At 40.3% G+C, this 18,100-nt stretch overlaps 1 protein-coding gene across 3 annotated transcripts in view; it reads right to left on the reverse strand.

The window, feature by feature from the left end:
• Window positions 1–18,100, reverse strand: part of SPECC1 (sperm antigen with calponin homology and coiled-coil domains 1) — a 92,071-nt gene that overhangs the window by 11,034 nt on the left and 62,937 nt on the right. For all 3 annotated transcript variants that reach the window (XM_064523217.1, XM_064523218.1, XM_064523219.1), the window contains 2 exons: window positions 14,426–14,576; window positions 13,306–13,408 (listed from right to left, as the gene is read on the reverse strand). In XM_064523217.1, the coding sequence (XP_064379287.1) occupies window positions 13,306–13,408; window positions 14,426–14,576 (254 nt within the window). The remainder of the gene's footprint in view (window positions 1–13,305; window positions 13,409–14,425; window positions 14,577–18,100) is intronic.

Below are 18,100 nucleotides of genomic sequence, written 5' to 3' on the forward strand. Positions count from 1 at the left end.
ACACCAAGAGGAATTAACTCAAAATAGAGGCACTACGATTTCTTGGAGATCACTGGCTCGACTGAAGCCAGAAAAAAAAAAAGGGAAAACAATTTAGGGAACAAACACCTTGGAAACTATTCACTTCTCTTGATTATTTTGGCAGGGGAGCCTGTCCCAGTCTTTCTGCCACACCTCCCTATTCTTGGACACACAGTCCATGAATATGCGGGAGCTATTTGTGTACGTGGAGGTCGTTAATGTACACCTCCAAACTGCTGGATGGAGAGTTTGGTGATTTCTCTTTAGCTCCCAGTGTGCTTACAGCACAGTCTCCCCCCACCCAAGCTCTGAACAACAGCATGAAGCTTCTGATGAGAGACCTAGAAGTTAAACAGTATAGGATGGCACACTTTAGGCGGAAGATATACCACGAGAGTGTATGCAGAATAAATGTAGGAATAAAAAGGAAAATAGAATGGGGACTGCAGAGCAAACTAAGTTATAATGCTGGTTTGGCAGAGTAGAAAATTTGCAATCTTATGATCACAATATGTCTGGTAGTATCCCAATATCTAGCCTTAGTATGATGTCAGTGGTTCTACGCTGCTGGCCCATGGGCCAAGGCGTCCCAAGTAGCTCACGGGCTCAGGGTTACTAGAGCTTTCGTTGGGGCAGACATATCACATCCGTATTACACAGCACTTGACCTGGGTCTTCTGTGGTACTGCTAAGACAATTATTTTGTGTGTGGTGGTATTTTTCAGTCGAAAATCTTGAAAGAACGTGAAAGCCATGTTGCAAGACAAAAGAGGGGTGTTTTTTACAAAAATGATGACATGAGCATCTTTATATGTCCTGTGGAGTGGTAAAAAGGGGCATGGAAATATTTGAGGGTGCAAGGCCTGCTGGGATAGTGGCAGAGGATGGTGTAGGGCAAAGGGAACCAAACCTGGCATGGGGCTGCCCATACCACCTACAGGGATGATCTCCAGACCAAACTGTTTCCAGAGCAGTGCACTGGTTTCTTGTCAAGGAAACTAGCTCCTCCATTTCAAAAGAGCTAACGAGTGAACTACTAGTACACATGCACTGGCTATGATCAGAGACTGGAATCTGGGAGAAAAAACAGGGAGCCGAGTTATCTGAAAATACAGAAGTACTCAGTATGTTTCACCTCTGAGTATTAAAGTACCTAACATTAAGCAAAATAAAAAAAAAAAAATCCAGGCAATGTTATTTAGAGAACAAATGTATTATCTATGATATTAGTGACAGGCCAAGTCTTAATGACACTGAACACCTGCAAGTCATTAACCTTAGCCCCCCACCCCAGGAACAGGACCTTTGCTTGTGGATAACTGAGCGCTATGAGAGCCATGGTAAAGACACACAAGGAAATCTGTGTGATCTGCTCTCACTAAAAACAATTCCTTGTTTATCTGAGGAAAAAACAACCACCCCAGTGGATTTCACTAGAGATCTTTGACTCCAGGTCTTCAGTAAAAAACAACAATGACATCATATGCTTTTCACTACAGCCCGAGTATGTTAATATACTGCCATGACATACTCCTGCTAAGCAGATGGTAGACTGTACTCACGGCAATGGCTCTCTGAGTCATAATTCTCTCTGTAAGACCCAGGAAGATAAGTTATAGACATGAATCAGCTTGAAGCTAGACAAGAAGTCTGTGGAAGAAAGTCTGCAATAAATATGACCTTAGCATCCTTCTTCCCCTCTTCCCCCCCCCCAACATGCAACATGTCCTACTGTCATTCAGAAGCCATTGATATGGAAGGGCATAACGGGAACATGGCAGAGCGGCTAAACATCAAGGTTCATCCCAGGCAGAATATAAACCTATACACTGAAGGCAAAACTACTTAAAATAAATATACTGAAAGAACCAAAGGGAATTGTCTTGCTTTAAATAGCAGTTCCTTCTTAACTGGCTCAGCTTTCTGTAACTCTTCCTTCTCATCACTAACTAGAGGCCCACATGTCCTTCACAGACCAAAAGTCTTACAGCTCAGTGTTTTCAAGTGGTTATATTTAGAAACAGATGTCTGGAAAGGAATCTCCCTTTCATGAACCACATCTCTGCAAATCTGAACTCTGACCTTTCTAATGCAAAATCCAATCAAGGTACCTTGAAAGGCCACTCCCAAGGATTATCTCTACCCATCCAGCTTTAACAACAGCTGCATGAAACTGCAAATCTAATTTGGATTTAGCACATTCTGCTTGGTGGGAGACATGTTAGTGGGCTTCAGCCAAAGACGCTCTATCAAAGGAAGCATATAAGCTCCGAACTCTGGTTAGGCAAATTCTAAACTCTTTTTGAGAAGCAATAAAAGTGAAGAGGCTACAACTCCTCGTAGTACAATCTAACCTTCTGAGCAAATAAAGCACTCCAGTGTGTCTAAAATGTTCCACCAAAGACATGAAATGTCTGGGCAATCTACTGGAAATATGGGTGAATTAGAAGTGCGGTCAGGTCCAGTTAACACAGATAAAAGGCATGAATGTTTAAAATTAAAGACTGCCTGGATTCCTCTGTAATTACAGGGTGCACCCAGATGACTTGGACAATTGCACACAGCTATTTTCAATGGGTAGCTGCAAGTCTAAAATGATTTGCATATCAGATTTAGCACAACCTACTACCAGGAACCTTTCTGAATTCTATTACAAATCTTTTTCTCTCAAATGGGATACGTGATAAACTCATGCCTTTTGATTAAAAAAAAATCCAGAATAACTTGTGGAACAGCAATACTGTTTATTGTATGGAGATTAAGTGGCTGGCCAAGATTGGGAAGGAAGCCAAATGACCTTCTACCCTCCAGGCTGTATTAATATCCCTTGTTCAAATGGTTCAGGCAGCTGCAGTCTCCATAAGGCTTGTTTTAACCTTTCTTCAAAACTTTATGATTCTATCCCCATCATCCATATTTCTAATGCCTCTGCCAGGCATGTCAGTAAGTCATCCATATCATTGCTGATTATATGTGTATGAAACAACATAACTCACATGACATAACATGCTATGTGAAAATACTGTTAAATTATGCAATTATAGCACAGTGAAATGATAAATAATTCTGCCAGCTCTTTAAAAGGTTATTCCATTTACTGCATTCCTATTTATAAAGAAACCCCATTTCCCATCACATTCCTAGGTTCTGTTTGCCACTTGCTCCACTGCTGCCACAGATGTTGCCTCAGGTTTACCATTTATCATTTACTTCAGTGAGTGTAAATTAATGAGCCTTTTTAGCATAGACAACATATTTGAAAGTGAGCTTATGACTATATTCTTTGGCAAAAGCACCCAACTTCGTAAATCAGTTGGCTACAGTAGTCACAAGGAGCAGGGATTTTTAAAAAGAAAAGTTTAACAGGCTTGTCATGCACTCGCCAAGAAGCTCTTCAGCTCCGAACTATTTTAGTCTCTTCAAAGCCACAGTTCCTGGAAGATACCAAAAAGCTAGGCACAACCAGTTTTCTTCATTACCCTTCCTACTCAGGTCAGACAGAAGAATAGATATCACGATGCTCTCTCAACTTCTGTGCTCAAAACAAGCTCAGCTGACAGGAGTTGCCTTTGAGACATGATTCAGAGTAAATTGTAAAGCCATTATAGTGTGATCCGCACACTGTTCAAGTTCAGCTCTTCTCTCATGAGGTATGAGGAGGAGGCCCATGACCTCTGTAAGGCAGCTTAATTCTGGCATTTTGATTATGAAAGTGATGTGGTGCTGCTATAACTAAGGTTGTCATAAGAATAAAAAAGGAAAGTGGTACCAAATGGGCGTAATTTAAGGTACTATGTGATAAAGTAAAATGTGTGATGGCCCATCTTCTTTACTTGCAAGGTGAAAAAAAAGTTACTACTGACATTTAAATCATCATTGTCACATCTGAGTATCCTCCTTAATGAGCCAAACAACATCTGATCATGCCCATCAGGTCTATTGCATTGTGCGGACTGACAAACATTTGAATCCTGCTCACACTATACTGGGTTCACAATTTTTAGGTTTTCTTTGCATTGTAACATATAAAGACCATCTTTCTAAATTTAAAACAAGTACTGGTGAACAAAGAAGAAGCTTCAGAAAAGCTGCTAACACAGTGCACGTAACAAACACTGGATTTTTTGAACCTTCCATGGTAAATGCATGTGTTGTTTTGAATGCAAATTACCCTAAGAAAACATTCTCATTGCTAAGTCACTTACCTCAAAGGTCTCACTAGAAGTTAATTAAATAACAGATTTTTGTACATATTCCTCATTTATGGTTTTAATCTATCACTTTGCAACCCAGCTTTTGCTTGAAGCAGAGAGAGAATGGTTAATGCTGAGTTCGCAGAGAGCTAGCTCTTTCTTATATCAACATATAGAACCAAAGGTATAAGTAGAAGAAATTTGATGGACAGCTCTGTGCCATTTCAGAGATGAGGTAATAGTGACAAGACACATATATCAAATGTGAGTGGTAATTCTGTAATTTACACCACTGTCATGTTCAGTGAGTGAGCAAAGGAAATGTTAGTTATGTGAAGAGAGGCAGAGGTGGATTATGCAGCAAGACCAAGAACTAGCAGGAGTATAACATCTGGCAGTTCTCCCACTGTAATAAACCCATATGATTTTGACGAGTTCTTATTTTTGCTACCTTTCTTTTTTCCACTCTTCAGTATAAATTATACTTGTTTTGCTCACCTGCTGAAAGCCACCTCACTGCTTGCTACACAACTAACACTTCTAATCAATTTTCTCATCAACTCACTTGTATAAATCACACCACTGCTGAATGCCACAGAGGAGAAACAGACTGGGCTGTGTTCCTTCATTCCCACGGCTGCAAGAGCGAAGATGCAGCAGCACAGCTCTGAGCACCACACAGACGTGCTGGGGAAAGTGGGAGGGAGGGAGGGGGAGGAACCAGCTCCCCTCTGCGTCCAAGACAGTAGCACAGCTACTTCCTGCCTGGAGCCCTGGTGCAGAATTGCTAATGACCACTCTGACTGCTCCCACAGTTATTTCTAATTATCTGCATTGATAGTGCAGAGATTAGCTGTGTCCTGCAATTCCTGGGCAGAGGGATAAGCTGCAGACTCCTGTCGGCTCTCTGCAAAGGATGGAGACAAGATGGGGAGAGGTCTCAACAGCAAAGGATATTCATGGAACAGACAGCAGGGCTCTGCTCTCTTCCAGTGAAATTCACGGTTTGGAGCTGTTCCAGCTGGTGACCAATCAATTCAGTGTTTTCGCTGATTGTCACTGCATCCAGGCAACGTGAGGAAGGCGTCCTGGACTTTGGGATGGATAGAATGTAAATGCTATTTTTAAAATTACCCAGCAGGACAGAAAGTTACGCATGAGAGAGCTGCATGGGCATTTATTTTATCCCTCCAATCCAAAGCTTTGTATTTGTTTATAGGATAAAGCCCGTGTGTGAAAAAAGGTAGAACTTGGCCCAAGTTATTTGGCTACACTGGCAAAGCATGGTTATGCATTGGCATCACTGGGAAGGGGGCTCACACATTGGTAATCAACATGCCATGATTTGGCTTCTGTATTTATTTTCCAAAGCCAATCCTGGATCCAGCTGGGACATACAGAGAAACTGCATGTACAGATTCGTGTTTTTACTCAGAAAAAGAAAAAAATTTATTCTGGAAAAGAACGGAGAATATATTGAAATCTTAAGCCCATATTCTCAGTAATTAAAACCCAACAAGTTTGCCCTTTTATCAGAGCATCTTAAAGCACCTTACAAATACTACTGAACCTCATCATCACTCAATGAGATGGTAAGATATTATTTATTTTAACAGCTAGGGAAATCAGGGCAATGATATTATGCAAGATTGCCAAGGCCACAGAGCTGGTTCGAAGCAGACTTGGGAGCAAAATTCCTGATCAGTTTATTGTTAATTTTTATTTAAACACAAAGTAATCCCTCTTGTCTCAATAGCTATCACTAACACTCCCTTAAATTGTTGCATAGATGGGAAAACTTTCTCTGAAGTCAGCATCCTTTTCACAGAACTAAAATTTCTTGCGACAAAGAAATACAAAGAAAGCCAGACAGGTCACCCACTTCTCAGAAATGCTCCGAATACACAAATAACTTCCTGGGAAAAATGTATTGCATGTGTATCCCACTTCTAACTGTCATAATGCTACAACTAATGTGGATGCAGTGATATTAGTAAGCACATGCACCTTCTTACCAGAACAGATGTGCTAGCACGTAGTACTTTACAGTAACTGCATCAGAGAAGAACTATGTTGCATTAACAGTCTTGGTAAACACTATGAGAGCTTCTTCCTCCTCACTCCGCAGGCTCTGGCCAACAACCTCTAATCTCAGGTATGCAGGCTCGCGCAGCAGAAGGGAGACCTCTCACTCCTCCACAGAAGAGAGTGACCCTGCCATGAACTCTGCATAAGAATGAATGGATGGCTGCCATTTAACTCTGGAGGGGTTTTGTTCAGTGTTTTTCTTCACCCACATCACATAAACTGGAAGTTATTTGTTTTGCTGCTGATGTTTAGCACACAAGATCACAGTACTGCGGGAATCCAGCCTTTCCAGGCTGCACATAAACTGTGTGCGTCAGCAGATGGATTCACCTCCTATCTTTGCTGCTTGAAAGGCCATACTTGAAAAGGTGTCCAGAAAACTTGTACATCCACTCCTCTGTGTTACTGCTGAATTATGGAATGCCACTGTTTAACTGCTTCTCATGATTAGTTATACGGTAAGGTAGAAACCTGGTTAATGTTGCTTTAAGAGAAAGAGGTTGATAGAACTTTGGAGCGTATTGAAACAGGTTTTGCTTCTTGATGACACAAACAAAAACAGTATTGTAGAAAAGAGAATTGCTACCATGCCCAACTGCACATCTTGCAGTTAAGAAACAAATGGATTCTTTTTTTCTTTCTTTAAGACAGTGCGCAGCTGTGTTGGATTGCTCAAGGCTTTACAACTAAGCTCCATTATGTTAGTGTCAAAGGAAGCATTTAATTGGATTATAAGCCAAGTCCTAGATATTATATTCTGCCCAGGTTCAGAGGTTGAGAAAACTGATTCTGTTTTCTTGTCCCATTAAGCTCCTTGATTCCTTACTAAGACTGCCAGCCTGAGGACCAACCCTGAAGACAGTGGTACTGTTTGCAGCAGAGTCCCTGTCTGCTCTCCATGGTCCAAGATGATGCATAACTGAAGTGAGGCAAAGTGTTGAGTCTGGATTCAAAAAAGACTGAGACAATAGTTGTTTAAGCAGAAAAGCTACTGTCAGTTACCCACAGCAAGGACATACAAAGACATGACCGACTTGCTTCTGAATATAGCTCAGTTTCTAGAGTAAAGAAGAAACCTTCTAACATGGACACATTAATGTAAAATTAGTCATGAAGCCATTTTTGGATCTCCTATAAATTGCAGTCTCTGAATACAACTGCTTGGTCCACCAGCAGCCAAGAAACGGGCATCCTGGCTGGTTGGCCTAGCAGTAGAGGCAGCTGACCTCTCTAATAAGGAGCACGGGCTCTGTGACCACCTCACCAAAGGGAACATGTTACCTTCTCACCCGTCTGTCTGCATTTGTACATCTTGGGCATTTGTACATCTTTATGTACAAATTTTTATGTACAAATTTTGGGGTATGTACATCTTGATGTGTGCTGGATCTCATCCAGCCATCAAACCAGTCAAAAACATACATGGAATATGGGAGGAAGCAGGGGAACAGAGCTTGAGAACAGAGAGGATATGGAGGAAATACTGGCTAGTACAAAAAAGAAAAGGGATGCAAATTCCTGTGAGGAAAAGAAAGCCACATATTCATAAACTAAAAGCTACTATTAGTCTGAGTTTGAATTGGATTTAAAAGAGTAAAAAGTTTTACATATCCACTGCCAAACCACCAGTCAACCAGTCTCTTCTATAATTATTTGACCAGCAGCAAATACCAACACAGCATTTATTTTCCTCCCCAAGCTTTTGCATCCTTGCTACTTACAGAATGTGGTACAGTGAAGAGACACTGACTTTTGCATGGTCTGACATATCAGCTTTATGCTTCTAGTAGTAAGAGCATTCAGAAGTACACTTAAAGCATTTTAGATTATGTTTGGAAGTAACCTGTTTCCGATTTCTGTCTCTCAAGGCTGGAATAGCCCTAATAGTAGGAATATTTCAGGGTGGCTTTTTTTTTCTTCTTTTTGAATAGTTAGCTGAAGCACTGTACAGGAAAGGTACTTTTATAAATATATGTAGCAAAGACAAAGACAGAAATGTTCAGAACTGCTGGGCATATGGATTTTCATACTTTGCTAATTTAGACTAAACAAATGGAAGACAATACAATGTCTGAGAGTATTGACCTCAAAATAGTTCTGACATACTCCTAAGCATACTTTCTGAAACTACACAGTGTTCCTGGGACCTACTTCAAAGTCAAGTGACTATAAGTAAGGCACAGAAACAAATAAATCATTTTCTTCAAGCTTTACCCATAGTTGTTAGAGTATTTGAGGCAGAAAATTTTTCCAGAATCAACTTCTATGACAGGAAAGCTAGGCTAAAGATTGTTCTGGTTAGTAGCTTCTGCATGCTGTTGAGATTCCTCCAGATATTGTGAAATCTGATCTTAGCTTGGTCCCATAAATACCAATAAAACACTTATCAGTCATCTAAGATTGGTGTCAGTGCTTTTGGGGAGCACTGCCTCTCCTTTTGAAGATGTCCACTGCCACTATCCACAAGAAGGTGCACTGACACTGTCACAGTCAGGAAGATAACGTAATGCAATGGCTTGAATGCACAGGTAGAGATGCATGAAATATAAAAATCTTCAGAGCTATAGCAGCCATTTCCCCTTTGTCAATTTTAGAGCATTCCTTGTCTCCTCCTATTTAGCATTCCTCTACTTTAGACAACTGCACGGATAACTTTATAATACAAGATGGTGGTTCTTCAAGAAGTGGATCCCAGATGGGTCCCGTTAAACCAAGTATAACTTTGATAAAAAGAATAACCATGATGGTGCACTGGAGCAAAGAGTCAGTCTCAGATTCTCTTTTTCTCTGTGCCATAGACTGGATGTATAATGTTTGGAAAAAATGTGAAAACAGTTCTTCTAAGCAATCCTTATTCATTAATATGGTAGCAATTCCCTCCCCTGTCTGGAGAAGGTATGTGTGGCACAAACCATAATCCTCAGTTCTAATGACCATGGGTTAAGTGCCTCTTGATGTTCTGTGTTTTCACAATACATCTGTGGATGGTAATAGACTCAGTCTAGAGAGCTTTGGCCTCTTGACAAATGGCATCCACAGAGAACAAGCAGAACCAGAGCACTTAAATAACACCACAGTCACTAATGATATGATTACGGAAGGTAATAATGCAACACGAATGACTCTCAGCAGTTTCCAGGAGTTAAGACTCATGAGAACAGAGCCTATTAGAAAAGAGGCACCCAATTTCTAATTCACACTGTTGCTATGATGTATAAGCTTTTCAAATAGATGGGGAAAAAAAAAACCCAAGACAACAGAGAAAAAGCTATTTTAACATAAATAACTTACTCTCAGCAGACTTTGTGGTCTAAAGGACTTGTGGTAATTGAGATCCAGAGCCACAAAAGCAGTTCTCAAGTCTGGTCATCTCATCACCCTACATTATACACCATGATGTCAACAACTTCAGAGAGGCAGAAGGAACAGTCTATGCATGTCTAGCAAGAGAGACCATGTGCTAGTGCACAAGTCTTATAGATGAACATACATTAGATGAAGAGGGTTTTTTTCACCTGGAGATTTTCCTCCAGAAAGTTTTGCAGAAAGCCACTGAGCCCAAAGCCTTATTTCACTATAATTCTTTTTACTGCTGAGATTTGTTAAATCCTGTTCTGCATAGTTATTCAAAGTTAAAGCCCAAAATGCCAGATAACATTCACCCAGGCACTGAAATATGACAACTGCAATTCATATGGTAGATCATGCCATAGTTAATGAGATCTCACTTTCCTATTTTTTTCTCCTAGTCATTAAACTTAACTTCACCTTTACTTTCCTTTCAGTGCTTCTATTTTCATTTTTTAAACAATTACTCTTTCTCCTCAGTGTTCAATCATTTTTGATATCCAACCATTGCTTAAATAAAGATCTTAGAAATGCCATAATAGATTAGAGAGACAGAGATGTTTTCATGCTTCCCCTCAGTTACTGTAAACTCATGCAAATTTTTTTTTAATAAATCAAACCCTCCAGTCCACTAATCATTTGTGTTGCACTTCTCTCAAACACCTCCAATGTCTCTCTCATATTTTATGAAATTTCCTCCTGGGGAAGGCAGTGAAGTTCAAAACTGGGGAATGTTCTCACTGTAGTCGATGCATGGATAAATGTCATTAGCAGGACGTAAATTTCTATATATAGTATAAGCCTTGTATGGATTAAAGCATTTAAAAAGTGGAGCCTTGTGCGCTCGTGCCTAGATCTTATCCCCAGATACTCTCCTACGTCACTAATCCAGCTTTCCTCAGTGAATCTGGGACATGGATGGTAGCAGCTACTGAGAGAATCTGTTATTCTAATCCATTTTGTTCATACTACTTGATGATGAAATAAAATATCTCCGTAATTCAGACAGAAAGGAATCTCCCTCTTCCTCAAATGCTCAAACCAGGAACTGTGGAAAGACTCATACTAAACCTTTAGGGCAGTACACGATCTCACTGAAAAACGAACTGAGGCAGCAGTGGCACATCCTTTATTCTCTCATTCCATTGCATCATGGAGCTGAAAACTGTGGCATCCAAAGCTACCTGTGGTTCTGGGCTTCATGTCAGAAAGAACACGACAGACTATACTGGGGGTTTGCACAGACGATGCCTCACAGACACGGGTATCACATACAGAAAAGCAGTCATGCACATCACCAGGGTTCTGCTAGGTGAAGTTCATTACTTCATTCCCACCAGTGCAGCAGCCAAGGCAGGAAGGAGGATGACATTCTTCACTCCACTCCAGCTCTTTGTATTCAAGAATGATAAAAACTCCCTGTGGAGCTTAATATCAGCCCTATCATGAGAGTGCAAGGGTAAGGGAAAGGCAAGTTCAAGAAGAGTTAGCAAATGTACTGCAAAGAGCACAATGCGAACGAGAATCTGAGGCGGAATGTCCAACAGATAATGCCTCTAGATGGAGTGAGGATAGAGCGGTGAGACTCTCACCACAAATCAATACATTGTTTGTCCTTTTGTTCATCTGTCTAATCTCTGCTCCAAGATCTTTCACTCTGGGCAATAAAGCCCTCCACTGCCTCCCAGTCCAAACTCCTCATACTCTCCTGGTTCATGCAGTATTTGTCCATGCTATACCTGCTTTTTCTGAAAATTGCAGAAAACTCATTCTGCTGCTTCAGAAAGAGTAATGACAGAGGACAGCCAGCAACAGAACAAAAGCTTCATCAGAGAAGGAACCAAAATGACAAAGCTTTTCCTTAAATGTCATCTGGACAACACCACTCCTGCAGCCACATAGAAAGCTAAGACTTCCACTGTCCTCTGAACCATGGACATATTTTCCTCTAGAGGCTAATAACAAAAGGAAAAACAAACAGACACAGAGTGCCTTGCATACCTCCTGGGTGGCCTGCTATCTGATACACAGTTGGCCCCACTACTTGGGTTCAGCATAGAGGAACAAAACTCCTTCTCTTTTCTATCAGAGAGACAATACTTGTCACTCTTGGTGCCTGTTTGGTACTTGCAGAATCAGGGTAGGCCTATGTATTTGCAAAGCCACATAACTTCTAAAAGCTGTACCCTTAGTCCTGCCTGGATGTAATCAGAGGAAGGAAACTACAGGCTGTCTTTCCAAGATTGCTTCAAACAGTGAACTCTGATGAGCTAGATTGTTTTAAGAGGAGGAAGCTCATCATATGTGACATTTAAAACAAAACTGGACAACACCGTAGGGAGAAATTCTTACTCAAGAGATGAGTTTGCTGGCTTAATGGAATTTAGACTTGGAAAAGATGTATTTCATGAATCATTTTCTGAGGACTGGATGGAAATGTTCCCCCCACACTTTAGAAACCAAGACCAGGAGAATTTTAGAAGTTGAGACACAAATATGTATAAATCCAACACAACACAGAAGATGCAACTTCAGGGGACAGCACTATAGCCTTTCAGGCAATAATGCATGATCAGAGACCAAACGCTAATCCTGTCTTTATTGCTTCTAAGGTGTGTATAAAGTCAAGAGCCTTCTTTGTTATCTGTCCTGTGAAACTTGTTTGAATCAGTGCTATGATCTGACTCTCAAACTTTTCTAGATCAGTTTATTTAAAGGGAAAGCTACTGTCTCTTTTTCTTCCAAACTCCTGCCCGGTACAGCCAGCACTTCATAAAGAGCTAGTTGTGAAAAACAATATTTCATTATTTACTTTAAAAGATAGACTCTGCTTTTATTAAAGATTTGTTCCAGGGTGCATATCATGTGGTGACAAATGCTTTTGTCTTCTGCTCTAAGTAACAAACAATATTATTCTTAAGAAAGAAAAATCTCAACATTATATCAAACCAAGAATATCCTGCACACCCAGCATATATCACAGGATGAACTGTTGTCTATAACTGTCAGCTACAGCTCAGTTACAAGTAAGGCCAAAGGTCTAACTCAACTGTATACAAACATCAGCTAGAGCTGGATGAGCACAGTAATGGCCATACAAGAAGTGGCTGAGCTGTTGTGCCTGTTTGGCAGTGAAAATCAATCTGCAAAGAAATGGCACATTCTTAAGCAGTCAAAATGTGTTTTGTACAAAGCTGTAATTCTGCTGAGCTCCAGCTGATTACAAAGACCTGGGCCCTAAGCAGCAAGCTCTGTTTGATCAAGGCCACAGGAGGAAATACTTACTCGCTTTTACAGAAGTGACCAAGGAAAAAGCACTCGCAATAGCACAGCACAGAAGCCTATAGAAAAAAACCCATTAAAACAGCATTTCTAAAATTGATGCCCAGCTTGGAGCTTCTGCTCATGTACACTCTGTTTCTTACCTCCAGGGACCTTTGATACAGCAAGTATCTCAGCATTTGTAAATGAATCATTTATGACCATGCAATACTGGGGACTGCAGCGTTAAAGAAATCTGAAGAAAGGAAGAGGTTGGAAATGTCCGGTAGAAGAAAACATGTAAAAAGCAACAGACTGAAATACACATCTTTCTTTGAAGTGACACTGTTTACTGCACACAAATAGGATAGTGATGAATTATTCTCCAGATTACCTGGTAACCTTCGGTCTTCTTCTGGCACCACTTTAACAGAGCATTCCTCTTTGAACCACCATACTCCCGGGCCAGGGCTGCCAATGGGTCCTTTCTTTCCACACTAATCCAGGGAAGGACAAGGGAGAAGAAGATAAATACGCTTGAAGTCTCTCTTCTCTTTTCCAGTTTGTAAATCACATCCCTATGACAAAGCAGGATGGCACCACAGAACCTAAATGGAAGCCTAACTCTAATAAGTTTCAGAGCATACATTCTATATTTGTCTTCAAATGAGACATATCAGTTGGTATCATTGCATACAGACAGCTAAAAAAACAGCAGTACAGGGATATTTGAGAATATGTCCCCCAGATGGTATGTTTTAACCCAGCATTTCTGCTATTACTTTCATCAGCTTTACACATTAAATTTTCAAGTAACCTCTTTGCTTTACACATGGAAAACTGGGGTTTAGGGTGAACAATTGAAAGAAGCTACCTAAAGAATATGGAACAACAAATTCACACCCAATTAAGCTGCTGCGGAACAAGTTCTTCAATAAACTGCAAAATATGGAAGCTGTATTGCAGCCAAGGCCTAGAGGACAGTTAAAGGCCAACAATCAAAACACTTGCATTGTCTCCACCCTACAGCTTCTACTAGTGGGAGTAATGGTGGAGATCAGAAGAAAACATTTATGCTTTCCCAAGGCAGAAGAAAATTATGTGTCTAAATTCATACTTCAGCTTTCCCTTAGACAGAAAAGCTTTTAGCTTTAACTCACAATTATATGCAAAGCTGCATTACAATAGTGGGGATGACCACTACTGTATGACAGGATTCTGGCACAGAATAGTTAGTAGCTCCTGAAAAACTGCTATCTGCAGTTTATATTGGTTGCTCGTTTTATAGATAATTGTGGTTATTATAATCTGAATTTTGATATTTGGACCTGGCACAACTCACACACCTTGGTAACTTAGAACACGCCTATCTGATCGGGAAGGCACTGGACAGAGTACCCAGCAGCATTTCCTCTAGTGACAGGGGTCCACTAGACTAGAATATTTATCTTGGTGCCAGGTAATGCTGTCAATCTTTCCAGCACGCTGTTTTTCCCAGCCAGCTGAGTTGGTACCTGAGTTTGCTTTGGGGTTTCAAGCTGCTGGGGGTGGAAGTAAGCATTCTGCTGCTGAAGGCCATAGGGGGTTTGCTCAGGGATTCCAGGGAGGGGCTTTTGCGGAGGTAATGGTCTGGTTTCAGCTCTTCATTTCTCCCCTTCAGAAGGTCTGTGGGAATAAAAAAATGCTGTCAGTTTGCAGTCTGAGGAATTTGATTAATCACTGTCCTGCCACCCAGCACACAATATGTAGTCTGTTGTTTTGATTCTAAACAAATGTACTCATTTGTTCATTAAACACACATGGGGCTAGGAAACCTTGAGCAGATTAGAGGTGATCATAACAAGGAATGGCTTTGATGATTTCAACAGTACAGACTGCCTGGTTTCCTGTGATTGATACTCCTGCTGGGGGGTAGGGGCCTCAGGTGAATGAGGGGAAATACCAAAATCTACAGTCTTAAAGGTTCAAAAGCTGATCCCCAAATATCTTCACCAGATGACTGACTAGCCCTAGTATAATAATTTTTTTTCTGTCATTAGTAGAATTGTAACACGAAAGCCTCTTACCTCTTGAATACAACCCAGCTCAAGGCAGCAGTAAAAAGCATTTATTATCACTTGACGCTTGGCATCCTATCTAACATGACGTTGAGAAGTTGCAATACATTCTTAGCTGCATCTGTATTTTTATTTTTTTATATATTTTTATATGTGTATATATGTAAAATGTGTATAATATATATACACATATATGTATAAATAAATCAACAAAATTATGAACATTGGGTTCCATTTCTACTGAGTCTTCAAAGAGAGGACAAAGACATCACGGAGATCAAATTGTCTCTCCATACATATCAATCATGAGGTAGAATGGTGAATAACACAGGGAAAGCTGGCTGCTGCTTTTCCGTAGACAAACTGTCAACAAGCCAGTATCTATGGCCAGCACAGTATGAGCTTGTATCAGAAATTAATTGGATGCAGAACATTTAACTTTTTCTCCTCCTTTTCAGTTACCTCCCTGTTGCGAATTTCTCCTCAGCTCAGCTTCAGCAATGCCTGGTATCACTGAATCAGTCCTAAATTTCTTCTCAGCTGGAGTGTACTAGCAGTTGTCAAATAAACACATCCTTTCAAATGTAGTATGGTAACCAGAGGTGTGCAGCTGCCCTTGCTTTGACTCCTGAAAGCGGTAAGACAAAAGCAGCATTTGCAGCTGCTGAGAGCCATAGGCAGCTCTGCACCTTCTCTAGCACAGCAGAAAGGGTTGCTACATTCTCATCTACTAAGGAGTCCAGATGGAAAAGGACTGAATCAAGTCCCAGGAGATTCTGTCTCCAGTGCAGTAACTGGGCCTTTGGCAGAACTTTGTTGTGCTGGATTACATACACCTTGCTCGGTCAGGATCATCCTTCCCTCCACTCCCCTGACCCTTCTTTGCATGCACAATTAACACATAACATACAAGAAGCAGCACATGGCATATTTTTAAACCACTGCATACTGGAAAACGGGAAACAGAAACATTAGACTTCATGCAAAGGGAGACACTCGCCTCCAAACCAGGTAAGTTTCTTTAGAAGCAGTATTTCCACAGGCACTCTGTGTATGAATATTTTGATATATCACCCCTCTGTCACTTGAATGCAATATAGAAAGCTGCTTTCATGTCCTTTTTAGTTTTCCACTAGGTATTCCATGTGTTTATAATTCTTCTAGCTCCTCTCTCTGTTGGATTTATGGGGAGTTTTCAAATGTGTCTCCCAAATGTCTCAAATGTAAACAGCCACACCAATCAGACAGGCATCCAATGAATGATTTTTGGGACTGTCTTAAACATATGAATATTCTGCTTAGAAAAAGAGATCTACCATAAAGACATACTGACAAATATAATTTCAACATTATAAAGAGAAATGTAGGTTTCTCACTAGCCTTTAAGGATGGCCAAAACCTGCATTTTAAAACTGTGATTAACGTAATTGGACTGGCTAAAGGCACGGCCCAATTAGAAAATTCTGTGCCAGTCAGTCAGCATGCATTCATGCTGAAAGCACAAGAAAGGGAAGGAGAAGAAAGGATGCCAGATAGGAATAAAGGCTATTAGAAACATCCAGATGCAAAGAAAAGAGGAAGATGACAAAGGTATATTAGGAGCCCTTTGGAAAGAGACATGGGTGAACAACCATACGAAGAATATGTAACATGATTAAAGAAAATCACATCCCTGTTAGATCCTTCTATTTGCACTGTTCAAAGGGACTTTGTGGTTACTGGCTTGAATTATACAGTAGTGCTTGAAGTGGTGCAAATAACAGTATCCAGCCTTGTACTTTGAGTCTCACCTGCACAAGTAATATACTTTCTTTAACTTATTTCTGGCAGCAAAAAACTGCTAGAAACTCCAGGACAGAACCAGTAAACTTCTGATTCTAACTGAAAAGACCATAGCCAAAAATCAATTCTCTACTAAGTAATCCATCCTCCTCTCCAACAATGTAACGTTTGGGTCATATTAAAGACCTCACAGGACCTTATTGCGATGCTAGTCAGATGGAACCAGCCAGAAGATTATTCTTATGGAGACAACTTCATTCTGAATTTCCTTGGGGATATTTTTTAATTCAGTGTTGTTTATATAGGGCTTGCATCAACTGCCTTCTAGGATTATTTAGATTGGAACCAGAGCTATTACAGCTTTATAGTAAGCCTTTGCTGAGGATTACTGGAACTAAACCAAACATAGGTACGATGAGAAGCTGTAGATATGGGAACTTGTTAGATAAGGGACCATAAATTGTTACCATACAATGGCTAATAAAATATCTGTTATTTCAGTAGATTTTCACAGAACAGTAGTCCACAGGACAATAATAGCAAGTATCCATGGCCTGAAGTGGGATATTTATTACCAGGGACTGGCATTACATTACACAGTTGACAGATTACTTCACTATACAGTAAATTGGTAGTGATTAAAATGGTCTTATGTACCGTTTAAGATCAGAGTACATATTCATGCAAGACATTTTCTGGAAGCCAACTGACACAAATAGGTAAATGCTATTTGTTCCACTGATAACTTTTGCTTTCTTAGCATTTACTCTCGCAGGAGAAGCCAGTAGCACAGACAGGATGCTGTTATTTGCTTATGTTACCATCCACCCTATAACCGGGTTTGCTGTTCAGATCCAGTATCTCTTCATCTTTGAATGCTGAAAGTGGAATCTTAGTGGATTACCTGAAGAGTCTAAAAATGAAGACATGTTCTAATTTCTCTCTTGTGCTAGCAAACTAATGCAGAAAATCCAGTCTACCACTGAAGGAGTTATGACTGATTTTCTGTCCCTTCCTGCTGTTTCACTGAGGTTTGGCTGGAGGAATGTAATATGCTTCTGGCCTTAAAAAATGAGTAATCTATTGTTATTAGCTTTGATTCTGATGCAACAGCTATATTCAGGACTAGATAATCAAAACAAAGGGCTCTAGAGAAAAGAGGAAAGAAGCAGTGGTAGAGAAGAATATTATATGACAAGAGAACAAAAGCAAAGTGTGAAATAAAAATAAATGCATCTCTTGAGAACTCTCAAAACAAACTATTTCAAGCCCAAATCTGACTGCTCCTAAAACAGTTGCATCTGTGTCTGAAATGTTTGATGTATTTCAAATGAAGTCCAATTTAAAAAC

This window comes from Dromaius novaehollandiae, chromosome 19 (assembly GCF_036370855.1).
Source record: "Dromaius novaehollandiae isolate bDroNov1 chromosome 19, bDroNov1.hap1, whole genome shotgun sequence".
In the NCBI taxonomy this organism is placed as follows: domain Eukaryota; kingdom Metazoa; phylum Chordata; class Aves; order Casuariiformes; family Dromaiidae; genus Dromaius; species Dromaius novaehollandiae.